The 27,358-nt window shown below is 51.6% G+C and overlaps 1 protein-coding gene across 1 annotated transcript in view; it reads right to left on the reverse strand.

Moving 5' to 3' along the window:
• LOC122546376 (uncharacterized) overlaps positions 1-27,358 on the reverse strand; it is a 217,389-nt gene that overhangs the window by 16,031 nt on the left and 174,000 nt on the right. Inside the window, exons 37-39 of the mRNA XM_087973794.1 lie at positions 10,162-10,276; positions 7,608-7,709; positions 6,441-6,517 (exon numbers count right to left, since the gene is read on the reverse strand). Of these exons, the coding sequence (XP_087829920.1) occupies positions 6,441-6,517; positions 7,608-7,709; positions 10,162-10,276 (294 nt within the window). The remainder of the gene's footprint in view (positions 1-6,440; positions 6,518-7,607; positions 7,710-10,161; positions 10,277-27,358) is intronic.

Here is a 27,358-nt window from a genome sequence, read left to right on the forward strand (position 1 = left end):
AGCGGGGACAGGACACACAGAGAGAGCGGGGACAGGACACACAGAGAGAGCAGAGACAGGACACAGAGAGAGCGGGGACAGGACACACAGAGAGAGTGGGGACAGGACACACAGAGAGAGTGGGGACAGGACACACAGAGAGAGTGGGGACAGGACACACAGAGAGAGTGGGGACAGGACACACAGAGAGTGCGGGGACAGGACACACAGAGAGAGTGGGGACAGGACACACAGAGAGAGCGGGGACAGGACACACAGAGAGAGCGGGGACAGGACACACTGAGAGAGTGGGGACAGGACACACAGAGAGAGAGCGGGGACAGGACACACAGAGAGAGTGGGGACAGGACACACAGAGAGAGCGGGGACAAGACACACAGAGAGAGCGGGGACAGGACACACAGAGAGAGAGCGGGGACAGGACACACAGAGAGAGTGGGGACAGGACACACAGAGAGAGTGGGGACAGGACACACAGAGAGAGTGGGGACAGGACACACAGAGAGAGCGGGGACAGGACACACAGAGAGAGTGGGGACAGGACACACAGAGAGAGCGGGGACAGGACACAGAGAGAGAGAGCGGGGACAGGACACACTGAGAGAGAGCGGGGACAGGACACACAGAGAGAGTGGGGACAGGACACACAGAGAGAGAGTGGGGACAGGACACACAGAGAGAGCGGGGACAGGACACAGAGAGAGAGTGGGGACAGGACACACAGAGAGAGCGGGGACAGGACACACAGAGAGAGAGCGGGGACAGGACTCACAGAGAGAGCGGGGACAGGACACAGAGAGAGAGTGGGGACAGGACACACAGAGAGAGTGGGGACAGGACACACAGAGAGAGAGCGGGGACAGGACACACAGAGAGAGCGGGGACAGGACACACAGAGAGAGCGGGGACAGGACACACAGAGAGAGAGTGGGGACAGGACACACAGAGAGAGCGGGGACAGGACACACAGAGAGAGTGGGGACAGGACACACAGAGAGAGAGCGGAGACAGGACACACAGAGAGAGAGTGGGGACAGGACACACAGAGAGAGCGGGGACAGGACACAGAGAGAGAGTGGGGACAGGACACACAGAGAGAGCGGGGACAGGACACACAGAGAGAGAGCGGGGACAGGACACACAGAGAGAGCGGGGACAGGACACACAGAGAGAGAGCGGGGACAGGACACACAGAGAGAGCGGGGACAGGACACAGAGAGAGAGTGGGGACAGGACACACAGAGAGAGTGGGGACAGGACACACAGAGAGAGTGGGGACAGGACACACAGAGAGAGAGTGGGGACAGGATACACAGAGAGAGCGGGGACAGGACACACAGAGAGAGTGGGGACAGGACACACAGAGAGAGTGGGGACAGGACACACAGAGAGAGCGGGGACAGGACACACAGAGAGAGTGGGGACAGGACACACAGAGAGAGTGGGGACAGGACACACAGAGAGAGTGGGGACAGGACACACAGAGAGAGAGTGGGGACAGGATACACAGAGAGAGCGGGGACAGGACACACAGAGAGAGTGGGGACAGGACACACAGAGAGAGTGGGGACAGGACACACAGAGAGAGTGGGGACAGGACACACAGAGAGAGTGGGGACAGGACACACAGAGAGAGTGGGGACAGGACACACAGAGAGAGCGGGGACAGGACACACAGAGAGAGTGGGGACAGGACACACAGAGAGAGTGGGGACAGGACACAGAGAGAGAGAGTGGGGACAGGACACACAGAGAGAGCAGGGACAGGACACACAGAGAGAGAGCGGGGACAGGACACACAGAGAAAGAGCGGGGACAGGACACACAGAGAGAGCGGGGACAGGACACAGAGAGAGAGCGGGGACAGGACACACAGAGAGAGTGGGGACAGGACACACAGAGAGAGAGTGGGGACAGGACACACAGAGAGAGCAGGGACAGGACACACAGAGAGAGAGCGGGGACAGGACACACAGAGAGAGAGCGGGGACAGGACACACAGAGAGAGCGGGGACAGGACACAGAGAGAGAGTGGGGACAGGACACACAGAGAGAGAGCGGGGACAGGACACACAGAGAGAGCGGGGACAGGACACAGAGAGAGAGTGGGGACAGGACACACAGAGAGAGTGGGGACAGGACACACAGAGAGAGCGGGGACAGGACACACAGAGAGAGTGGGGACAGGACACACAGAGAGAGCGGGGACAGGACACAGAGAGAGAGCGGGGACAGGACACACAGAGAGAGAGCAGGGACAGGACACACAGCGAGAGCAGGGACAGGACACACAGAGAGAGCGGGGACAGGACACAGAGAGAGAGCGGGGACAGGACACACAGAGAGAGCGGGGACAGGACACAGAGAGAGAGCGGGGACAGGACACACAGAGAGAGAGCAGGGACAGGACACACAGCGAGAGCAGGGACAGGACACACAGAGAGAGCAGGGACAGGACACACAGCGAGAGCAGGGACAGGACACACAGAGAGAGTGGGGACAGGACACACAGAGAGAGCAGGGACAGGACACACAGAGAGAGTGGGGACAGGACACACAGAGAGAGTGGGGACAGGACACACAGAGAGAGCGGGGACAGGACACACAGAGAGAGAGCAGGGACAGGACACACAGAGAGAGTGGGGACAGGACACACAGAGAGAGTGGGGACAGGACACACAGAGAGAGTGGGGACAGGACACACAGAGAGAGTGGGGACAGGACACACAGAGAGAGCGGGGACAGGACACACAGAGAGAGAGCAGGGACAGGACACACAGAGAGAGTGGGGACAGGACACACAGAGAGAGTGGGGACAGGACACACAGAGAGAGCGGGGACAGGACACACAGAGAGAGCGGGGACAGGACACACAGAGAGAGAGCAGGGACAGGACACACAGAGAGAGTGGGGACAGGACACACAGAGAGAGTGGGGACAGGACATACAGAGAGAGCGGGGACAGGACACACAGAGAGAGAGCGGGGACAGGACACACAGAGAGAGTGGGGACAGGACACACAGAGAGAGTGGGGACAGGACACAGAGAGAGAGTGGGGACAGGATACACAGAGAGAGCGGGGACAGGACACACAGAGAGAGCGGGGACAGGACACACAGAGAGAGCGGGGACAGGACACACAGAGAGAGTGGGGACAGGACACACAGAGAGAGAGCGGGGACAGGACACACAGAGAGAGCGGGGACAGGACACACAGAGAGAGAGTGGGGACAGGACACACAGAGAGAGCGGGGACAGGACACACAGAGAGAGTGGGGACAGGACACACAGAGAGAGCGGGGACAGGACACACAGAGAGAGAGCAGGGACAGGACACACAGAGAGAGTGGGGACAGGACACACAGAGAGAGTGGGGACAGGACACACAGAGAGAGTGGGGACAGGACACACAGAGAGAGAGCGGGGACAGGACACACAGAGAGAGCGGGGACAGGACACACAGAGAGAGCGGGGACAGGACACACAGAGAGAGTGGGGACAGGATACACAGAGAGAGCGGGGACAGGACACACAGAGAGAGCGGGGACAGGACACACAGAGAGAGAGTGGGGACAGGACACACAGAGAGAGTGGGGACAGGACACACAGAGAGAGCGGGGACAGGACACACAGAGAGAGAGTGGGGACAGGACACACAGAGAGAGTGGGGACAGGACACACAGAGAGAGTGGGGACAGGACACACAGAGAGAGCGGGGACAGGACACACAGAGAGAGCGGGGACAGGACACACAGAGAGAGCGGGGACAGGACACACAGAGAGAGTGGGGACAGGACACACAGAGAGAGTGGGGACAGGACACAGAGAGAGAGAGCGGGGACAGGACACACAGAGAGAGTGGGGACAGGACACAGAGAGAGAGAGAGTGGGGACAGGACACACAGAGAGAGTGGGGACAGGACACACAGAGAGAGAGCGGGGACAGGACACACAGAGAGAGTGGGGACAGGACACACAGAGAGAGCGGGGACAGGACACACAGAGAGAGTGGGGACAGGACACACAGAGAGAGAGCGGGGACAGGACACACAGAGAGAGTGGGGACAGGACACACAGAGAGAGAGCGGGGACAGGACACACAGAGAGAGTGGGGACAGGACACACAGAGAGAGAGCGGGGACAGGACACACAGAGAGAGTGGGGACAGGACACACAGAGAGAGTGGGGACAGGACACACAGAGAGAGCGGAGACAGGACACACAGAGAGAGTGGGGACAGGACACACAGAGAGAGTGGGGACAGGACACACAGAGAGAGCGGAGACAGGACACACAGAGAGAGTGGGGACAGGACACACAGAGAGAGAGTGGGGACAGGACACACAGAGAGAGAGTGGGGACAGGACACACAGAGAGAGTGGGGACAGGACACAGAGAGAGAGTGGGGACAGGACACACAGAGAGAGCGGGGACAGGACACACAGAGAGAGTGGGGACAGGACACAGAGAGAGAGTGGGGACAGGACACACAGTGAGAGCGGGGACAGTACACACAGAGAGAGAGCGGGGACAGGACACACAGAGAGAGAGAGCGAGGGGGTACACACAGAGAGACAGACGCGAAGGGTATACACACACACAGACAGAGCAATGGGGTACACACAGAGAGACAGAGTGAAAGGGTACACACAGACAGACAGACGCGAGGGGTACACACAGAGCGACAGAGCGACGGGGTACACACAGAGAGACAGACGCGAAGGGTACACACAGACAGACAGAGTGAAGGGGTACACACAGACAGACGTGAGGGGTACACACAGAGAGACAGAGCGATGGGGTACAAACAGACAGACAGAGTGAAGGGGTACACACAGACAGACGCGAAGGGTACACACAGAGAGACCGAGCAAGGGGGTACACACGGACAGACAAGCGAGGGGGTACACACAGACAGACAGATGCGAGGGGGCACACACAGACTGGCAGAGAGAGGGGGTACACACAGATGACAGAGCGAGGGGGTACACACAGACAGACAGAGCGAGGGTGTACACACAGACAGACAGAGCGAGGGGGTACACACAGACAGACAGACGCGAGGGGTACACACAGACTGACAGAGCGAGGGGGTACACACAGACAGACAGAGCGAGGGGGTACACACAGACACACAGACAGACAGAGCGAGGGGGTACACACAGAGAGACAGAGTGAGGGGGTACACACAGACAGACAGAGCGAGGGGGTACACACAGAGAGACAGAGCGAGGGGGTACACACAGAGAGACAGAGCAAGGGGATACACACAGACAGAGCGAGGGGGTACACACAGAGAGACAGAGCAAGGGGGTACACACAGACAGACGCGAAGGGTACACACAGAGAGACAGAGTGAGGGGGTACACACGGACAGACAGAGCGAGGGGGTACACACAGAGAGACAGAGCGAGGGGGTACACACAGACAGACAGAGCGAGGGGGTACACACAGACAGACAGAGCGAGGGGGTACACACAGAGAGACAGAGTGAGGGGGTACACACGGACAGACAGAGCGAGGGGGTACACACAGAGAGACAGAGCGAGGGGGTACACACAGACAGACAGAGTGAAGGGGTACACACAGAGAGACAGAGCGAGGGGTACACACAGAGAGACAGAGCGAGGGGGTACACACAGAGAGACAGAGCGAGGGGGTACACACGGACAGACAGAGCGAGGATGTACACACGGACAGACAGAGCGAGGGGTACACACAGAGAGACAGAGCGAGGGGATACACACAGACAGACAGAGTGAAGGGGTACACACAGAGAGACAGAGCGAGGGGATACACACAGACAGACAGAGCGAGGGGTACACACAGAGAGACAGAGCGAGGGGGTACACACAGACAGACAGAGCGAGGGGGTACACACAGAGAGACAGAGCGAGGGGATACACACAGACAGACAGAGCGAGGGGTACACACAGAGAGACAGAGCGAGGGGATACACACAGACAGACAGAGTGAAGGGGTACACACAGAGAGACAGAGCGAGGGGATACACACAGACAGACAGAGTGAAGGGGTACACACAGAGAGACACAGCGAGGGGATACACACAGACAGACAGAGTGAAGGGGTACACACAGAGAGACAGAGCGAGGGGATACACACAGACAGACAGAGTGAAGGGGTACACACAGAGAGACAGAGCGAGGGGATACACACAGACAGACAGAGTGAAGGGGTACACACAGGCTGACAGTCAGAGTGACGGTGTACACAAAGACAGAGCGAGGGGGTACACACAGAGAGATAGAGCGAGGGGGTACACACAGACAGACAATGCGAAGGGGGTACACACGGACAGTCAGAGTGACGGTGTACACACAGACAGAGTTGGGCAGCATGGACAAGTAGAACAGAGCAGCACAGAGAGACATCAGATGAAAAGTACAGAGGGCCTGCCGCGTGGGAATGCTGTACTTACTTTGTGAGGTGCAGCATGGCTGTGCTAATGTTATGACCTGTATAGGCACTACACTCATAGAACACGATGTCGTATTCCTAGAGAGAGGGACGGAGATGAGGAGGAAATGAGAACAGGTCATCGCTCACAGTCACTGTGTATGGAACTACTGTGTGGAAGCAGGCCATTCAGTCCATCAAGTCCACACTGACCCTCTGAAGAGTATCCCATCTAGACCCACCTTCCCCGCCCCCTATTCCTGTAACCCTGCATTTAGCAAGGGCAATCCACCCTAACCTGCACATCCCTGGACACTGTGGGCAATTTCCCATGGCCAATCCACCCTGACATGTTTGGACTGTGGGAGGAAACCGGAGCACCCACAGGAAACCCACACAGACACGGGGAGAATGTGCAAACTCCACACAGAGAGTCGCCTGAGGCTGGAATCGAAGCTGAGTCTTTAGCACTATGAGTCATCATGCCAGACCTCTTAGAAACAGCCATTAGGAAACACACCATCAGTGTGTGCACTGTTACTGAAGCTGCTCTGCCATCCATGATGCTATAAGGGTGGGGGGTCACTGAGCTCACTGGGTCAGTGTGACGAGAGACAAATTCGGCTCTGTCATTGGTTGGCTGGATGGATGCTCCCTGTGCCACAAACATTCCGAGTGAAGTGAACGAGATCTCCCCCCTTCAGGGAGTTGAGAGAAGGCTGACTTCAGCAGGCCCTGAGCAAGCTCCAACCAGTTCCCATCGAGTGACATCAGCTGCCAACCGGGCATGTGGATGGTGGGTGAGATGCCGGTGCTAATGAACCCGTGTAGATAGAGTCTGTCAGACTGAGCTCACATCTGGAGGAGGTCTATCAGACTGAGCTCACATCTGGAGCAGGTCTGTCAGACTGAGCTCACATCTGGAGCAGGTCTGTCAGACTGAGCTCACATCTGGAGGAGGTCTATCAGACTGAGCTCACATCTGGAGCAGGTCTGTCAGACTGAGCTCACATCTGGAGCAGGTCTGTCAGACTGAGCTCACATCTGGAGCAGGTCTGTCAGACTGAGCTCACATCTGGAGCAGGTCTGTCAGACTGAGCTCACAGCGGCAATGGGCCCACACTGGGGGAGGACGCGTTCCTCAGTATTGGCTGCAATGGAGCACCAAGTGTCAGCAACAGGCACCAACCTGAGCAAGACGCTGCCCCTCAGGAGTGGGCACCTGACGGTGAGCGACATCATCTATCTTGTTCCCCAGAAGAAGGACAGCAACGTTATCATCCACTGTTTCCTGGGAAAAGAGAGTTGGGAGAACAACACGCAGGGATGGGGAAAGAGAGGGAGGGATGGAGTGAGAGAAACAGAGATGGGGAAGAGAAATAGAGGGTGATAAAGAAAGAGATGCAAGGGGGAAGAGAGAGGTGGATTGAGAGGGAAATGGCAGGAGAAAGATGGAGGGAGAGAGAAAAGAGAGGGAGAAATAAAGAGGAGACAGAGGAAGAAAAATTGAGTGAGAAATGGAAGGGAAGGGAAACAGAGAGATGCAGGCAGATAGAAAGAAGAGAGACAATGTGGAAAGCAGGGAGTCATGGAGGATGGATGGGACAGAGAGAGAGAGAAACAGAGTGAAAGGGATAGAAAGATGGAGGAAAAGGAGAAAGACAGAAAGGCAGAGGAGAGAAGAAATAAACAGTGAGTGAGAGAGAGAGAGAGAGAGAGAGCGATGGATGGAGAGGAAGAAGGAGAGAGTGGAAAGGTAAAGAGCAAGAGGGAGATTTGCCTTGTTATACTGAGTATTGTTTGGGACTATCACTGTCACTGTATACAGTGCTTGCATTTAAAAAGTGTGTTTTAATCCCAGTTTTCACACATCCACATCCAAAGAAGTGATTTGAAGATCCAATTACAATTGACCTGATGGTAACTACAGCTCGAAGGATAAAAGGTCCGAGGTGGATGTGCCCTGTTCTACTTCCAGCGGAGCCAGGGGGTGTTCTCCAATCACCCGAAGGAACAGCAAGCTCCCTGGTGGCTACCGATTTCAAAATGCAGCATTATTGGCATTGCACAGGAGGGTCAGCTTCGATACACACAGACACCCAACTAAATCACTCCCCTGCATAGCTCTGGAGCAACATGAGGGATGAAGTCACCCCAAGAGACTATTGTCAAGTAGATGTTGGTGAAATGATCTGCTTTACCTGAACATAACAGGAGCATGCAACTACACTGTCCAGCACAACCCTCCTGCTGGCTGTGCTTTCAGTTTTAATTCCCTCACAGGTTTGAGCGTCACTGGCTGGCCCAGCATTTATTGCCCACCATTAGTTGACCCTTGAGATGGTGATGGTGAACTGACGTCTTGAACAACAGCAGCCAATGGGGTGCAGGTACAACCACGGTGCCCTTAGGGAGGGAGTTCCAGGATTTTAACCCAGCGACAGTGCGGGGGACGGCAGTATATTTCCCAGTCAGGATTGTGAGTGGCTTGGAGGGGAACTTGCAGGGACTGGTGTTCCCTTGTACCTACTGGAGGGAAGTGGGCGTGGAAGGTGCTGTCTAACGATCTTTGGTGAATTTCTGCAATGCATTCTGGGAGGGGATGTTTGTGGATGTGGGGCCAATCAAGCAGGGGCTGCTTTGTCCTGGGTGGTGTCAAGCTTCTTGAGTTGTTGTTGGAGCTGCCCCCATCCAGGGGCAAGTGGGGAGTATTCCTGACTTGTGCCTTGGAGGTGGTGGGGAGTCAGGAGGTGAGTTACTCACCACAATACTCCTACACTCTGACCTGCTCTTGTAGCCACATTACTAGTATGTCGAGCCCAGTCCAGTTTCTGGTTATTGGTAACCCCAGGATGTTGATAGTGGAGGGACTCAGTGATGGTAGTGCCTTTGAATATCAAGGGTAGTGGTTAGATTCTCTTTACCTGGAAATGGTTATTGTTCACAGACTGTTTCATTATCTAAGGAGTGATGGATGGTGCTATCAGACATGCAGTCTGCAGCGATCTATAATTAGATTAGATTAGATGACTTACAGTGTGGAAACAGGCCCTTCGGCCCAACAAGTCCACACCGACCCGCCGAAGCGCAACCCACCCATACCCCTACATTTACCCTTTACCTAACACTACGGGCAATTTAGCATGGCCAATTCACCTGACCTGCACATCTTTGGATTGTGGGAGGAAACCGGAGCACCCGGAGGAAACCCAAGCAGACACGGGGAGAACGTGCAAACTCCACACAGTCAGTCGCCTGAGGCGGGAATTGAACCCGGGTCTCTGGCGCTGTGAGGCAGCAGTGCTAACCACTGTGCCACCGTGCCGCCCACGTGTTTTCCACTCAAAGTTTCCACCAGAAACTGGACTGGGCTCGACATACTAGTAATGTGGCTACAAGAGTGTTTTCCACTCAAAGCTGGGAAAACTAAAACTCTTCTCTTCAGCCCCTTTCTGTTCAGTGTCATCGCTATTAACAGCGCCATTCTCCACGGCATAAGGCTGTGTCTAACAGACACAGGGTTAAGAGTGACACTAGTGAGCCAAGTGAGAAGGACAGGCCAGCACTACCTGTGCATGACCCCACATGGGCCTTGGAGACCTAAGATCATTGATCAGAAAAAAATCAGATCCATGTTGGTAAACATGTTTCAGTGTGGCTACAGGAAGGTCCTAGCCAGACTGATCCCTGAACGCTGAGAGTTCTCATGCAGCTGAAAGCACTCGAATTTAAATGTCTCTTACCTTGACAGATGCCAGCCAGTAGCGTACCTCGGTGAATGAGTTGGACGATGTAATGTCATACATCACGATCACCCCATCGGCCTTTCTGAAGAACTGCTTGGTTAAACTGCGGAATCTGTGCAGAGAGAAGAGGAGAGCAATCAGAGGCATGGGCAACAGTGAAAGGAGCCAATCACTGAAGGGGTCAGGGCTCACATGACTGGCCATTAGCTCATTTCCACTTCCTGTCAAAACTCTTTCTTGAGATGCGTAATGCCACTAGAAGAGGGAGGATACCACAAAAGGAAAAACTAGTTTTAAAAAAAACAACAATAGTGGTAATGTCCCAACCTCTTGGCTAGGAGGCCATGTGTGTCATACCTGAACAGGTCATTTAGAAAGTATCCATGGAGCTATGTTTCAAAGTTACACAAGACAAGTCAGGCCAATACATGTCATCCACCGGTTTTACTAGATTTTCCTGATGGGAAATGCTGGGAATGGGTCACCCAGCCATGAACGGCCTACCAGGTACCAGGGTCAAGGAGGTCACTGGCCGTTTACCAAACACTCGAAGTGGTGACAGTAGGGGGAGGGTGAACAGTGGTCACGATCCATGTCAGTACCAATACAGAGGGAGTAAGAGAGATCAGTGCTTGTAGTGGAGGAACAGTGAGGTGGGAAAGAAACGGCTAAGCTGGACCTCAGGGGCAGCAAGTCAGCCTTGCTACTACAGTAGGTCTAGAAATAGGAGGATTGAGCAGATCTGTCTGCACTCGGACACCCAGAGAGAGCCACTGGGATGGAGGTTTGATTGATGAAACATTGGGCTGGTTCTGGACAGCTCTAGGGGCTGCATCTCAATGCCAACTGATGCCCTCATGGGTGAGCGTGCTGATGAACTGGGCTAATATGTCCACTGCGGTTTCTGGTTATTGGTAACCCCAGGATGTTGGTAGTGGGGGGTTTCAGTGATGGTAATACTTTTGAATATCAAGGGGCATGCTCTTTCGGTGGAAATAGTTTTTGGACACAAAACTGCTGATGCAACTGGAGAGGATTGGACCCAACTTGGCAACGTGATAGGAGGGACAAGGTGATAGGAGGGACAAGGTGATAGGAGGAAGGTGACAAGGTGATAGGAGGGACAAGGTGATTGGAGGGACAAGGTGATTGGAGGGACAAGGTGATAGGAGGGACAAGGTGATAGGTGATAGGAGGGACAAGGTGATAGGAGGGACAAGGTGATTGGAGGGACAAGGTGATAGGAGGGACAAGGTGATAGGAGGAAGGTGACAAGGTGATAGGAGGGACAAGGTGATAGGAGGGGCAAGGTGATTGGAGGGACAAGGTGATAGGAGGGACAAAGTGATAGGAGGGACAAGGTGATAGGAGGGACAAGGTGATAGGAGGGACAAGGTGATTGGAGGGACAAGGTGATTGGAGGGACAAGGTGATAGGAGGAAGGTGACAAGGTGATTGGAGGGACAAGGTGATAGGAGGGACAAGGTGATAGGAGGGACAAGGTGATAGGAGGGACAAGGTGATGGGAGGGACAAGGTGATAGGAGGAAGGTGACAAGGTGATAGGAGGAACAAGGTGATAGGAGGGACAAGGTGATAGGAGGGACAAGGTGATAGGAGGGACAAGGTGATTGGAGGAAGGTGATTGGAGGAAGGGTGGAGCATGAGGAAGGAGAAACATGACGCACAGAGGTTTGGGTGAAGGAAATAAGAGTAAAGTGGAAGTCAGAAGACTTTAAGTTAGATCAGGCCGAAAAGCAATTGGAATAAATCTAAATAAGGTTTCATGTTAACACATATGTGAACATCCCAAAGCACGGATGTAGGTTTGCTCGCTGAGCTGGAAGGTTCTTTTCTAGACGTTTCGTCACCATACTAGGTAACATCTTCAGTGGGCCTCCGGGCGAAGCACTGCTGATTCCTGCTTTCTGTTTATATGTTTGGGTTTCTTTGGGTTGGTGATGTCAGTGAGGAGAAAGTGAGGTCTGCAGATGCTGGCTCCTTATGAGTGAAGCTGAAAATGTGTTGCTGGAAAAGCGCAGCAGGTCAGGCAGCATCCAGGGAACAGGAGAATCGACATTTCGGGCATAAGCCCTTCTTCAGGAATGAGGAGAGTGTGCCAAGCAGGCTAAGATAAAAGGTAGGGAGGAGGGACTTTGGGGAGGGGTGTCAGAAATGTGATAGGTGGAAAGAGGTCAAGGTGAGGGTGATAGGTCAGACTGGGGTGAGGGCGGAGAGGTCAGGAAGAAGATTGCAGGTTAGGAAGGCGGTGCTGAATTCGAGGGATTTGACTGAGACAGGGTGGGGGGAGGGGAAATGAGGAAACTGGTGAAATCCGAGTTCATCCCTTGTGGTTGGAGGGTTCCTAGGCGGAAGATGAGGTGCTCTTCCTCCAACCGTCGTTTTGTTGTGGTCTGACGATGGAGGAGTCCAAAGACCTGCATATCCTTGGTGGAGTGGGAGGGGGAATTGAAATGTTGAGCTACAGGGTGGTTGGGTTGGTTGGTCCGGGTGTCCCAGAGGTGTTCTCTGAAACGCTCCGCAAGTAGCCGGCCTGTCTCCCCAATATAGAGGAGGCCACATCGGGTGCAGAGGATACAATAGATGATATGTGTGGAGGTACAGGTGAATCTGTGGCGGATATGGAAGTTTCCTTTGGGGCCTTGGAGGGAGGTAAGGGGGTAGGTGTGGGCGCAAGTCTTGCACCTCCTGCGGTTGCAGGGGAAGGTGCCGGGAGTGGAGGTTGGGTTGGTGGGGGGTTGGTGGATCTGACGAGGGAGTCGCGGAGGGAGTGGTCTCTACGGAAAGCTGATAGGGGAGGGGTGGGAAATATATCCTTGGTGCTGGGGTCTGTTTGGAGGTGGCGGAAATGACGGCGGATGATGCGCTGTACATGGAGATTGGTGGGGTGGTAGGTGAGGACCAGTGGGGTTCTGTCCTGGTGGCGGTTGGAGGGGCGGGGCTCAAGGGCGGAGGAGCGGGAAGTGGAGGAGATGTGGTGGAGGGCATCGTCGATCACGTCGAGGGGGAAATTGCGGTCCTTGAAGAAGGAGGCCATCTGTGTTGTACGTATTTTGAACTGGTCCTCCTGGGAGCAGATGCGGCGGAGACGAAGGAATTGGGAGAATGGGATGGCGTTTTTACAGGGGGCAGGATGGGAGGAGGTGTAGTCCAGGTAGCTGTGGGAGTCGGTCGGTTTGTAGTAGATGTCCGTGTTGATTCGGTCGCCTGAGATAGAAATAGAAAGATCGAGGAAGGGGAGGGAGGAATGAGTAAACCTACATCCAGAACCTCAACCTGAGCTACAAATCTTCTCAAAACCCACTAATTCCAAAGCATGATAAATAAGGCTGATGAGCTGCAGGTATAAACCGGCCCATTTTTGAGCGATTAAATGTTATGGTGATAAAGGAGACTTGGCCAAATCCCCTTTCAGGTCTGGCCCTGAAATATTTCTGAATACAAGGTGTTCAAAGTTTCTGCATGCCATTTGTTGAAGGTGACAGGGCAGATTGAGAAAATGGTTAAATAAGGCACTTGTGTTCCCAGGCTTTCGAAAGAGAGGCAGAGAGCACAAACGCAAGAAGGAAATGATTAATGTTTATAAAACCTTGTTTCTCCTCAACCAGGATATCAAAACCAGACACTGTAGGTTAGTATGGATGTGAAAGCTGCAGACAGGGGTTAGAAAAAACCACGAGAGCGATTACAGAGGTGAGGGATTTCACGAACACGGAAAAGCTGAGACTGCTCTTATTGCAAAGTGTGAGAGGAGATTTGACTGAGGTGTTCAAAACCATGAGGATCTGGACCGAGTGGAGAGAGAGAGAGAGAGAGAGAGAGCAGGTATTCTCATTGGTGAAAGGTTCGAGACCCAGACAGAACTAGCAACACAGAAAACAGAATCAGTGGTGTCTTGAGGAAAAGCTGTTTGGAAAGTATTGAGTGGTTAGAGTCTGGGCAGCACTGCCTGAATAAAGGGAGAATGGCTGGGTGAGTAGGGATGACTCGGTTTCCTGTGTAGAGGAATGGCCAGTTGGCTAAGCTGGCAGAGTGGCCTGCTGCACTGATAGTGCAGTGTGAAGCTGTGTCTAACCCTGTACAATTGGCTCAATGTGGAAACCTGACTCTCTCTCTTGACAGAGGTTAGTCATTCTAACACGTCTGTCGGGCTGCCTCGCTCCCAGATTTGAGTGACAGTGTGGATTGAAATACTGCACGCTGCTTTTCCAGCTCCCGGGGAGGCCAGCAGCAGGAGGGGTGTGTGACAAGCTGGGGACAGGAGGAAGGCTTCATTCCATTTTCAAACCCTGAACCCCAGAAGGCAGCTCAGGACAGACCAGGCCAATGGACACCAGCGACGATCTCCCAGGAACAGGGGAGGGGGAGGGGGAGGGGGAGGGGTGTGAGGATCGGAGTTAGATGTAACAGGGTTAAAATAAAGAGATAACTGTGATAGGGTTAAAGCCAGAGTTAGGGCTGTGTGGGTTTAGGTTAGGTTTAAGGTTAGGGTTAGGTTTAGGGTTCGGACTGTGTGGGTGGGGGTTAGGGTTAGGCTGTGTGGGTTTGGGTTAGGGTTAGAGTTAGGGTTAGGGCTGTGTGCGTTGGGTTAGGGTTAGGGCTGTGTGGGTTTAGTTTAGGGTTAGGGCTGTGTGGGTTGGATTAGGGTTATGGCTGCGTGGGTTGTGGTTAAGTATAGGGCTGGGTGCTTAGGGTTAGGATTAGGGTTAGGGATAGGGATAGGGTTACGGTTAGGATTAGCGTTAGCGTTTGGGTTCGAGTTAAGGTTAGGACTAGGGTTAGGGCTGTGTGGGTTGTGGTTAAGTATAGGGCTGGGTGGTTAGGGTTAGGATTAGGGTTAGGGATAGGGATAGGGTTACGGTTAGGATTAGCATTAGCGTTTGGGTTCGAGTTAAGGTTAGGACTAGGGTTAGGGCTGTGTGGGTTGTGGTTAAGTTTAGGATTAGGGTTAGGGTTAGGGCTGTGTGGGTTGGGTTAAGATTAGGGCTGCGTGGGTTGTGGTTAAGTTTAGAGCTGGGTGGCTTAGGGTTAGGGTTAGGGCTAGGTCTGTGTGGGTTGGGATGGGTGAGTGTTGGGATTAGGTTTAGGGTTAGCATTAGCATTAGGGTTAAAGTTAGGGCTTTGTTGGTTGCCATCAGGTTTCGGGCTGCGTGGGTTGAGGTTAGGGTTAGGTTAGGGTTAGGGTTAGGTGCAGGGTAGGATGTGTGTGGGTTGGGGTTAGAGTTAACACTGTACGGGATAGGGTTAGGACTGTGGTTAGGTCTGTGTGGGTTGGATGGGTGAGTGTTGGGGTGAGAATTAGGGCTGTGTGGGTTGGATGGGTGAGTGTTGGGGTGAGAGTTAGGGCTGTGTGGGTTGTGGTTTGGGTTAGGGTTAGGGTTAGGGTTAGGGTGAGGGCTGTGTGGGTTGTGGTTAGAGTGAGGGTAGTGTGGTTAGGGTTGGGTTAAGGTCAGTGTTTGGGCGATAGGATTAGGGTTAGGGTTAGGGTTAGGGCTGTGTAGGTTGTGGTTCGGGTTAGGGTTAAGGCCAGGATTAGGGCTGTGTGGTTAGGGTTAAGGTTAAGGGTTAGAGTTAGGTTTAGGACTGCAATAGGGTTAGGGTTAGGTTTATGGTTAAGGTTAGTGTTAGTATTAGGGTTGGGTTAGTTTTAGGGCTAGTGTTAGGGTTAGGGCTCACGTTTACGTTAGAACTGTGTGGGTTCTGGTTAGGGTTAGGGTAGGGTTAGAGTTAGGGTTAGGGTTCGGGCAGTGTGGGATGGGTTAGGTTTAGGATTAGGGTTAGTGCGATAGGGTTAGGGTTAGAGTTAGGGTTAGGGTTAGGGTAGGGTTAGGTTTAGGGTTTGGGCAGTGTGGGTTGAGTTAGGTTTAGGATTAGAGTTAGAGCTGTGTGGTTAGAGTTAGGGTTAAGGTTAGGGCTGTATGGGTTGGGGTTAGGGCTGTGTTAGGGTTAGGGTTAGGGTTACAGCTGTGTGCGTTGGCATTAGGGTTAGGGTTAGTGGTAAGGTAATGGTAGGGTTGGGGATGCTTTGGTTGGGTTTAGGGTTCAGGTTAGGGTTAGTGCGATAGGGATAGGGTTAGGGTTAGTGCGATAGGGTTAGGGTTAGGGTTAGGATGAGGGCTGTGTGGGTTGGGGTTAAGTTTAGATTTCTGTGAGTTAGGTTTAGGGTTAGGGTTAGAGTTAGGGGTAAGGTTTGGGTTAGGGTTAAGTCTGTGTGCGTTGGTGTTAGGGTTAGGCCTGTGTGGTTAACATTAGGATTAGGGTTAATGTTCGGGCAAGGTTTGTGTAGGTTGGGGTTAGTGTTAGGGTTAGGTTTAGGGTTATGTCGGTGTGTGTTGAGGTTAGGGTTAGGTCTGTGTGGGTTGGCATTAGGGTTAGGGTTAAGGTTAGGGTTAGGGTTCAGTTTTTGGCTAGGATTTGGGCTGCGATAGGGTTAGGGTTAGGGTAAGGGTTAGGGTAAGGGTAAGGGTAAGGGTTGGGGTTAGGGTTGGGGTTAGGGTTGGGGTTAGGGTTGGGGTTAGGGTTGGGGTTAGGGTTAGGGTTAGAGTTGGGGATAGGGTTAGGGCTGTGTGTATTATGATAGAGTTAGGGTTACGGCTATGTTGGTTGGCAATAGGTTTAGGGTTAGGTTTAGAGTTAGGTTAGGGTTAGGGTTAGGGTTAGAGCTCTATGGGTTGGGGTTAGGGTTAGTTTTAGGGTTAGGTTTAGGTTTAGGGCTCTGTGGGTTAAAGTTAGGGTTAGGGTTAGGGCTGTGTGTATTGAGGTTAGGGTTAGGGTTAGGGTTAGGGTTAGGGTTAGGGCTGTGTGTATTGAGGTTAGGGTTAGCATTGTGAGGGTTAGGCTTAGGGTTAGGGCGTTAAGGTTAGGGCTAGGGTTAAGGTTAGGGTTAGGGTTAGGGCTGTGTGTGTTGAGGTTAGGGTTAAGCATTGTGAGGTTTAGGTTTAGGGTTAGGGCTGTGTGGGTCGAGGTTAGTGTTAGGTCTGTGTGGATTGGGGTTAAGGTTAGGGTTGTGTGGGTGGAGGTTAGGTTTGGGGATATGGTTTGGGCTGTGTAAATTGGGGTTAGTGTTAAGATTAGGGTTAGGGTTAGGGTTGTGTGGGTTAAGATTAGGGTTAGGCTTGTGTGGGTTGAGTATTGGGTAAGGGTTAGGGTTAGGGTTAGGACTGTGGGTTGGGGTCTGGGTTAGGGTAGTGTGTGTTGGAGTTAAGGTTAGAGCTGTGGGGCTTAGGGTTAGAGTGAGGATATGGTTAGAATTAGGGTTAGGGTGAGGGCTGTGTAGGTTGGGGTTAAGTTTAGGTTTCTGTGGGTTAGATTTAGGGTTAGTGTTAGGCTTAGGGTTAGAGTTAGGGGTAAGGTTTGAGTAAGGGTTAAGTCTGTGTGCATTGGGGTTAGGGTTAGGCCTGTGTGGTTAACGTTAAAGTTCGGGTTAAAGTTCGGGTGATAGGGTTAGGGTTAGGGTTTTGGTTAGGGTTAGGGTTAGGGTTTTGGTTATGGTTGATAGGGTTAGGGTTAGAGTTAGGGTTAGGGTTTTGGTTGATAGGGTTAGGGTTAGGGTTAGGGTTTTGTTTGATAGGGTTAGGGTTAGAGTTAGGGTTTTGGTTGAGGTTAGACCTGTGGTAGCGTCAGGGGTTAGGGTTAGGGTTGAGGTTAGACCTGTGATAGAGTCAGGGTTCAGGTTCGGCCTAGGATTAGGGCTGTGCAGGTTTGGGTTTGTCTCACCTGCGATAGGGTTAGGGTTAGGGTTAGGGTTAGGTTTAGGGTTGAGGTTAGACCTGTGATAGCGTCAGTGTTTAGGTTAGGCGATAGGGTTAGGGTTAGGGTGGCGATAGGGTTAGGGTTAGGGTTAGGGTTAGGGTTAGGGTTAGTGTTTTGGTTGACGTTAGACCTGTGATAGCGTCAGTGTTTCGGTTCGGCGATAGGGATAGGGTTAGGGTTAGGGTGGCGATAGGGTTAGGGTTAGGGTTAGGGTTTTGGTTAGGGTTAGGGTGAGGGTTAGGGTTAGGGTTTTGGTTAGGGTTAGGGTGAGGGTTAGGGTTAGGGTTTTGGTTGAGGTTGGACCTGTGATAGCGTCAGTGTTTAGGTTCGGCGTTAGGGATAGGGTTAGGGATAGGGTTAGGGATAGGGTTAGGGTTAGGGTTAGGGTTTTGGTTGAGGTTAGACCTGTGATAGCGTCAGTGTTTAGGTTCGGCGATAGGGTTAGGCGATAGGGTTAGGGTTAGGGTTAGGGTTTTGGTTGAGGTTAGACCTGTGATAGGGTTAGGGTTAGGGTTCGGGATAGGGATAGGGTTAGGGATAGGGTTAGGGTTAGGGATAGGGTTAGGGTTAGGGTTAGGGTTAGGGTTAGGGTTAGGGTTGAGGTTAGACCTGTGATAGCGTCAGTGTTTAGGTTAGGCGATAGGGTTAGGGTTAGGGTTAGGGTTAGGGTTAGGGTTAGGGTTAGGGTTAAGGTTAGGGTTAGGGTTCAGTTTTTGGCTAGGATTTGGGCTGCGATAGGGTTAGGGTTAGGGTAAGGGATGGGGTAAGGGTTGGGGTGAGGGTTAGGGTTAGGCTTAGGGTTAGGGTTAGGGTTAGGGTTAGGGTTAGGGTTAGGGCTGTGTGTATTGAGTTTAGGGTTAGCATTGTGAGGGTTAGGCTTAGGGTTAGGGCGTTAAGGTTAGGGCTAGCGTTAAGGTTAGGGTTAGGGTTAGGGCTGTGTGTGTTGAGGTTAGGGTTAAGCATTGTGAGGTTTAGGTTTAGGGTTAGGGCTGTGTGGGTCGAGGTTAGTGTTAGGTCTGTGTGGATTGGGGTTAAGGTTAGGGTTGTGTGGGTGGAGGTTAGGTTTGGGGATATGGTTTGGGCTGTGTAAATTGGGGTTAGTGTTAAGATTAGGGTTAGGGTTAGGGTTGTGTGGGTTAAGATTAGGGTTAGGCTTGTGTGGGTTGAGTATTGGGTAAGGGTTAGGGTTAGGGTTAGGACTGTGTGGGTTGGGGTCTGGGTTAGGGTAGTGTGGGTTGGAGTTAAGGTTAGAGCTGTGGGGCTTAGGGTTAGAGTGAGGATATGGTTAGAATTAGGGTTAGGGTGAGGGCTGTGTAGGTTGGGGTTAAGTTTAGGTTTCTGTGGGTTAGATTTAGGGCTAGTGTTAGGCTTAGGGTTAGAGTTAGGGGTAAGGTTTGAGTAAGGGTTAAGTCTGTGTGCATTGGGGTTAGGGTTAGGCCTGTGTGGTTAACGTTAAAGTTCGGGTTAAAGTTCGGGTGATATGGTTAGGGTTAGGGTTAGGGTTAAAGTTCGGGTGATAGGGTTAGGGTTAGGGTTTTGGTTAGGGTTAGGGTTAGGGTTAGGGTTTTGGTTGATAGGGTTAAGGTTAGAGTTAGGGTTAGGGTTTTGGTTGATAGGGTTAGGGTTAGGGTTAGGGTTTTGTTTGATAGGGTTAGGGTTAGAGTTAGGGTTTTGGTTGAGGTTAGACCTGTGATAGCGTCAGGGGTTAGGGTTAGGGTTGAGGTTAGACCTGTGATAGAGTCAGGGTTCAGGTTCGGCCTAGGATTAGGGCTGTGCAGGTTTGGGTTTGTCTCACCTGCGATAGGGTTAGGGTTAGGGTTAGGGTTAGGGTTTTGGTTAGGGTTAGGGTTAGGGTTAGGGTTGAGGTTAGACCTGTGATAGCGTCAGTGTTTCAGTTCGGCGATAGGGATAGGGTTAGGGTTAGGGTGGCGATAGGGTTAGGGTTAGGGTTAGGGTTTTGGTTAGGGTTAGGGTTAGGATTAGGGTTTTGGTTGAGGTTAGACCTGTGATAGCGTCAGTGTTTAGGTTCGGCGATAGGGTTAGGGTTAGGGATAGGGTTAGGGTTAGGGATAGGGTTAGGGATAGGGTTAGGGTTAGGGATAGGGTTAGGGTTAGGGATAGGGTTAGGGTTAGGGTTAGGGTTAGAGTTGGGGATAGGGTTAGGGCTGTGTGTATTATGATAGAGTTAGGGTTACGGCTGTGTTGGTTGTCAATAGGGTTAGGGTTAGGTTTAGTGTTAGGTTAGGGTTAGGGTTAGGGTTAGAGCTCTATGGGTTGGGGTTAGGGTTAGTTTTAGGGTTAGGTTTAGGGCTCTGTGGGTTAAAGTTAGGGTTAGGGTTAGGGCTGTGTGTATTGAGGTTAGGGTTAGGGTTAGGGTTAGGGTTAGGGTTAGGGTTAGGGCTGTGTGTATTGAGATTAGGGTTAGCATTGTGAGGGTTAGGCTTAGGGTTAGGGCGTTAAGGTTAGGGCTAGGGTTATGGTTAGGGTTAGGGTTAGGGCTGTGTGTGTTGAGGTTAGGGTTAAGCATTGTGAGGTTTAGGTTTAGGGTTAGGGCTGTGTGGGTCGAGGTTAGTGTTAGGTCTGTGTGGATTGGGGTTAAGGTTAGGGTTGTGTGGGTGGAGGTTAGGTTTGGGGATATGGTTTGGGCTGTGTAAATTGGGGTTCGTGTTAAGATTAGGGTTAGGGTTAGGGTTGTGTGGGTTAAGATTAGGGTTAGGCTTGTGTGGGTTGTGTATTGGGTAAGGGTTAGGGTTAGGGTTAGGACTGTGTGGGTTGGGGTCTGGGTTAGGGTAGTGTGGGTTGGAGTTAAGGTTAGAGCTGTGGGGCTTAGGGTTAGAGTGAGGATATGGTTAGGATTAGGGTTAGGGTGAGGGCTGTGTAGGTTGGTGTTAAGTTTAGGTTTCTGTGGGTTAGATTTAGGGTTAGTGTTAGGCTTAGGGTTAGAGTTAGGGGTAAGGTTTGAGTAAGGGTTAAGTCTGTGTGCATTGGGGTTAGGGTTAGGCCTGTGTGGTTAACGTTAAAGTTCGGGTTAAAGTTCGGGTGATATGGTTAGGGTTAGGGTTAGGGTTAAAGTTCGGGTGATAGGGTTAGGGTTAGGGTTTTGGTTAGGGTTAGGGTTAGGGTTTTGGTTATGGTTGATAGGGTTAGGGTTAGGGTTTTGTTTGATAGGGTTAGGGTTAGAGTTAGGGTTTTGGTTGAGGTTAGACCTGTGATAGCGTCAGGGGTTAGGGTTAGGGTTTTGGTTAGGGTTAGGGTTAGGGTTAGGGTTAGGGTTGAGGTTAGACCTGTGATAGCGTCAGTGTTTAGGTTAGGCGATAGGGTTAGGGTTAGGGTTAGGGTTAGGGTTAGGGTTAGGGTTAGGGTTAGGGTGAGGGTGAGGGTTAGGGTTAGTATTTTGGTTGAGATTAGACCTGTGATAGCGTCAGTGTTTCGGTTCGGCGATAGGGATAGGGTTAGGGTTAGGGTGGCGATAGGGTTAGGGTTAGGGTTAGGGTTTTGGTTAGGGTTAGGGTTTTGGTTAGGGTTAGGGTTTTGGTTGAGGTTAGACCTGTGATAGCGTCAGTGTTTAGGTTCGGCGATAGGGTTAGGGTTAGGGATAGGGTTAGGGTTAGGGTTAGGGTTTTGGTTGAGGTTAGACCTGTGATAGGGTTAGGGTTAGGGTTAGGGATAGGGATAGGGTTAGGGATAGGGTTAGGGTTAGGGATAGGGTTAGGGTTAGGGTTAGGGTTAGGGTTGAGGTTAGACCTGTGATAGCGTCAGTGTTTAGGTTCGGCGATAGGGTTAGGCGATAGGGTTAGGGTTAGGGTTAGGGTTAGGGTTTTGGTTGAGGTTAGAGGTAGGGTTAGGGTTAGGGTTAGGGTTAGGGCTTTGGTTGAGGTTAGAGATAGGGTTAGGGTTAGGGTTTTGGTTGAGGTTAGACCTGTGATAGGGTTAGGGTTAGGGTTAGGGATAGGGTCAGGGATAGGGTTAGGGATAGGGTTCGGGTTAGGGTTAGGGTTAGGGTTAGGGTTGAGGTTAGACCTGTGATAGCGTCAGTGTTTAGGTTCGGCGATAGGGTTAGGGTTAGGGTTAGGGATAGGGTTAGGGATAGGGTTAGGGTTAGGGTTAGGGTTAGGGTTAGGGATAGGGTTTGGGATAGGGTTAGGGTTAGGGTTTTGGTTGAGGTTAGAGGTAGGGTTAGGGTTAGGGCTTTGGTTGAGGTTAGAGATAGGGTTAGGGTTAGGGTTTTGGTTGAGGTTAGACCTGTGATAGGGTTAGGGTTAGGGTTAGGGATAGGGTTAGGGATAGGGTTAGGGATAGGGTTAGGGTTAGGGTTAGGGTTAGGGTTAGGGTTGAGGTTAGACCTGTGATAGCGTCAGTGTTAAGGTTCGGCGATAGGGTTAGGGTTAGGGTTAGGGATAGGCTTAGGGATAGGGTTAGGGTTAGGGTTAGGGTTAGGGATAGGGTTTGGGATAGGGTTAGGGTTAGGGTTAGGGTTTTGGTTGCGGTTAGACCTGCGATAGGGTTAGGGTTAGGGTTAGGGTTAGGGTTAGGGATAGGGTTAGGGTTTTGGTTGCGGTTAGACCTGTGATAGCGTAAGTGTTTAGGTTCGGCGATAGGGTTAGGGCTCTGCAGGTTTAGGTTTGTCTTTTGTCGATTAGTGTTAGTTTCACGGTTTAGGGCGATAGGGTTAGGGTTAGGGTTAGGGTTAGGGTTAGGGATAGGGTTAGGGATAGGCTTAGGGATAGGGTTCGGGTTAGGGTTAGGGTTAGGGTTAGGGATAGGGTTAGGGATAAGGTTAGGGTTAGGGTTAGGGTTTTGGTTGCGATAGAGTTATGGTTAGGGTTAGGGATAGGGTTAGGGATAGGGTTATGGTTAGGGATAGGGTTAGGTTAGGGTTAGGGTTAGGGTTAGGGTTAGGGTTAGGGTTAGGGTTAGGGTTAGGGTTTTGGTTGCGGTTAGACCTGTGATAGCGTAAGTGTTTAGGTTCGGCGATAGGGTTAGTGTTAGGGTTAGGCTTAGTGTTAGGGTTAGGGTTAGGGATAGGGTTAGGTTTAGGGTTAGGGTTAGGGTTAGGAATAGGGTTAGGGATAGGGTTAGGGTTAGGGTTAGGGTTTTGGTTGCGGTTAGACCTGTGATAGCGTAAGTGTTTAGGTTCGGCGATAGGGTTAGGGCTCTGCAGGTTTGGGTTTGTCTTTTGTCGATTAGTTTCACGGGTTTAGGGCGATAGGGGTTAGGGTTAGGGTTAGGGTTAGGGTTAGGGTTAGGGTTAGGGATAGGGTTAGGGTTAGGGTTAGGGATAGGGTTTGGGATAGGGTTAGGGTTAGGGTTAGGGTTAGGGTTAGGGATAGGGTTTGGGATAGGGTTAGGGTTATGGTTAGGGTTTTGGTTGCGGTTAGACCTGCGAGAGGGTTAGGGTTAGGGTTAGGGTTAGGGATAGGGATAGGGTTAGGGTTCGGGTTAGGGTTAGTGGTAGGGTTAGGGTTAGGGTTAGGGATAGGGTTTGGGATAGGGTTAGGGTTAGGGTTAGGGTTAGGGTTAGGGATAGGGTTTGGGATAGGTTTAGGGTTAGGGTTAGGGTTTTGGTTGCGGTTAGACCTGCGATAGGGTTAAGGTTAGGGATAGGGTTAGGGTTAGGGTTAGAGTTAGGGTTAGGGTTAGGGATAGGGTTAGGGTTAGGGTTAGGGTTAGGGTTAGGGTTAGGGATAGGGTTAGGGTTAGGGTTAGGGTTAGGGTTAGGGTTAGGGTTAGGGTTTTGGTTGCGGTTAGACCTGTGATAGCGTAAGTGTTTAGGTTCGGCGATAGGGTTAGGGTTAGGGTTAGGGTTAGGGTTAGGGTTAGGAATAGGGTTCGGGATAGGGTTAGGGTTAGGGTTTTGGTTGCGGTTAGACCTGTGATAGCGTAAGTGTTTAGGTTCGGCGATAGGGTTAGGGCTCTGCAGGTTTGGGTTTGTCTTTTGTCGATTAGTGTTAGTTTCACGGGTTAGGGTTAGGGTTAGGGTTAGGGATAGGGTTAGGGTTAGGGTTAGGGTTAGGGTTAGGGTTAGGGTTAGTGTTAGGGTTAGGGTTAGGGATAGGGTTAGGGTTAAGGTTAGGGTTAGGGTTAGGATTAGGGTTAGGGATAGGGTTAGGGATAGGGTTAGGGTTAAGGTTAGGGTTTTGGTTGCGGTTAGACCTGTGATAGCGTAAGTGTTTAGGTTCGGCGATAGGGTTAGGGCTCTGCAGGTTTAGGTTTGTCTTTTGTCGATTAGTGTTAGTTTCACGGGTTTAGGGCGATAGGGGAAGCTGTTGATAAAGAGCTCAGGCAGAGTCAGAAATGCAGTTTCTTCCCCACTCTGACCTGTTGACCTCGACAGCAATGACAGGTCCCACACCTGCGATAGGGTTAGGGTTAGGGTTAGGGTTAGGGTTAGGGATAGGGTTTGGGATAGGGTTAGGGTTAGGGTTAGGGTTTTGGTTGCGGTTACACCTGCGATAGGGATAGGGTTAGGGTTAGGGATAGGGTTAGGGTTAGGGTTAGGGTTCGGGTTAGGGTTAGGGTTAGGGATAGGGTTAGGGTTTGGGTTAGGGTTAGGGTTAGGGTTAGGGTTAGGGATAGGGTTAGGGTTAGGGTTAGGGATAGGGTTAGGGATAGGGTTAGGGTTAGGGTTAGGGTTTTGGTTGCGGTAGGACCTGTGATAGCGTAAGTGTTTAGGTTCGCCGATAGGGTTAGGGTTAGGGTTAGGGTTAGGGATAGGGTTAGGGTTAGGGTTAGGGTTAGGGATAGGGTTAGGGTTAGGGTTAGGGTTAGGGATAGGGTTAGGGTTAGGGTTAGGGATAGGGTTAATGTTAGGGTTAGGGATAGGGTTAGGGTTAGGGTTAGGGTTAGGGTTAGGGTTAGGGTTAGGAATAGGGTTAGGGATAGGGTTAGGGTTAGGGTTAGGGTTTTGGTTGCGGTTAGACCTGTGATAGCGTAAGTGTTTAGGTTCGGCGATAGGGTTAGGGCTCTGCAGGTTTAGGTTTGTCTTTTGTCGATTAGTGTTAGTTTCACGGGTTTAGGGCGATAGGGTTAGGGTTAGGGTTAGGGTTAGGGTTAGGGATAGGGTTAGGGATAGGCTTAGGGATAGGATTCGGGTTAGGGGTAGGGTTAGGGTTAGGGATAGGGTTAGGGATAGGGTTAGGGTTAGGGTTAGGGTTAGGGTTAGGGTTGAGGTTAGACCTGTGATAGCGTCAGTGTTTAGGTTCGGCGATAGGGTTAGGGTTAGGGTTAGGGATAGGGTTAGGGATAGGGTTAGGGTTAGGGTTAGGGTTAGGGTTAGGGATAGGGTTTGGGATAGGGTTAGGGTTAGGGTTTTGGTTGAGGTTAGAGGTAGGGTTAGGGTTAGGGCTTTGGTTGAGGTTAGAGATAGGGTTAGGGTTAGGGTTTTGGTTGAGGTTAGACCTGTGATAGGGTTAGGGTTAGGGTTAGGGATAGGGTTAGGGATAGGGTTAGGGATAGGGTTAGGGTTAGGGTTAGGGTTAGGGTTAGGGTTGAGGTTAGACCTGTGATAGCGTCAGTGTTAAGGTTCGGCGATAGGGTTAGGGTTAGGGTTAGGGATAGGCTTAGGGATAGGGTTAGGGTTAGGGTTAGGGTTAGGGATAGGGTTTGGGATAGGGTTAGGGTTAGGGTTAGGGTTTTGGTTGCGGTTAGACCTGCGATAGGGTTAGGGTTAGGGTTAGGGTTAGGGTTAGGGATAGGGTTAGGGTTTTGGTTGCGGTTAGACCTGTGATAGCGTAAGTGTTTAGGTTCGGCGATAGGGTTAGGGCTCTGCAGGTTTAGGTTTGTCTTTTGTCGATTAGTGTTAGTTTCACGGTTTAGGGCGATAGGGTTAGGGTTAGGGTTAGGGTTAGGGTTAGGGATAGGGTTAGGGATAGGCTTAGGGATAGGGTTCGGGTTAGGGTTAGGGTTAGGGTTAGGGATAGGGTTAGGGATAAGGTTAGGGTTAGGGTTAGGGTTTTGGTTGCGATAGAGTTATGGTTAGGGTTAGGGATAGGGTTAGGGATAGGGTTATGGTTAGGGATAGGGTTATGGTTAGGGTTAGGGTTAGGGTTAGGGTTAGGGTTAGGGTTAGGGTTAGGGTTAGGGTTAGGGTTAGGGTTAGGGTTTTGGTTGCGGTTAGACCTGTGATAGCGTAAGTGTTTAGGTTCGGCGATAGGGTTAGTGTTAGGGTTAGGGTTAGTGTTAGGGTTAGGGTTAGGGATAGGGTTAGGTTTAGGGTTAGGGTTAGGGTTAGGAATAGGGTTAGGGATAGGGTTAGGGTTAGGGTTAGGGTTTTGGTTGCGGTTAGACCTGTGATAGCGTAAGTGTTTAGGTTCGGCGATAGGGTTAGGGCTCTGCAGGTTTGGGTTTGTCTTTTGTCGATTAGTTTCACGGGTTTAGGGCGATAGGGGTTAGGGTTAGGGTTAGGGTTAGGGTTAGGGTTAGGGTTAGGGATAGGGTTAGGGTTAGGGTTAGGGATAGGGTTTGGGATAGGGTTAGGGTTAGGGTTAGGGTTAGGGTTAGGGATAGGGTTTGGGATAGGGTTAGGGTTATGGTTAGGGTTTTGGTTGCGGTTAGACCTGCGAGAGGGTTAGGGTTAGGGTTAGGGTTAGGGATAGGGATAGGGTTAGGGTTCGGGTTAGGGTTAGTGGTAGGGTTAGGGTTAGGGTTAGGGATAGGGTTTGGGATAGGGTTAGGGTTAGGGTTAGGGTTAGGGTTAGGGATAGGGTTTGGGATAGGTTTAGGGTTAGGGTTAGGGTTTTGGTTGCGGTTAGACCTGCGATAGGGTTAAGGTTAGGGATAGGGTTAGGGTTAGGGTTAGAGTTAGGGTTAGGGTTAGGGATAGGGTTAGGGTTAGGGTTAGGGTTAGGGTTAGGGTTAGGGATAGGGTTAGGGTTAGGGTTAGGGTTAGGGTTAGGGTTAGGGTTAGGGTTTTGGGTGCGGTTAGACCTGTGATAGCGTAAGTGTTTAGGTTCGGCGATAGGGTTAGGGTTAGGGTTAGGGTTAGGGTTAGGGTTAGGAATAGGGTTCGGGATAGGGTTAGGGTTAGGGTTTTGGTTGCGGTTAGACCTGTGATAGCGTAAGTGTTTAGGTTCGGCGATAGGGTTAGGGCTCTGCAGGTTTGGGTTTGTCTTTTGTCGATTAGTGTTAGTTTCACGGGTTAGGGTTAGGGTTAGGGTTAGGGTTAGGGTTAGGGTTAGGGTTAGGGTTAGGGATAGGGTTAGGGTTAGGGTTAGGGTTAGGGTTAGGGTTAGTGTTAGGGTTAGGGTTAGGGTTAGGGTTAGGGATAGGGTTAGGGATAGGGTTAGGGTTAGGGTTAGGGTTTTGGTTGCGGTTAGACCTGTGATAGCGTAAGTGTTTAGGTTCGGCGATAGGGTTAGGGCTCTGCAGGTTTAGGTTTGTCTTTTGTCGATTAGTGTTAGTTTCACGGGTTTAGGGCGATAGGG

The sequence above is a fragment of the Chiloscyllium plagiosum genome, unplaced genomic scaffold, assembly GCF_037043375.1.
Source record: "Chiloscyllium plagiosum isolate Xiang-an unplaced genomic scaffold, Cpla_swu_hap1 HiC_scaffold_26, whole genome shotgun sequence".
NCBI classification, from domain to species: Eukaryota; Metazoa; Chordata; class Chondrichthyes; order Orectolobiformes; family Hemiscylliidae; genus Chiloscyllium; species Chiloscyllium plagiosum.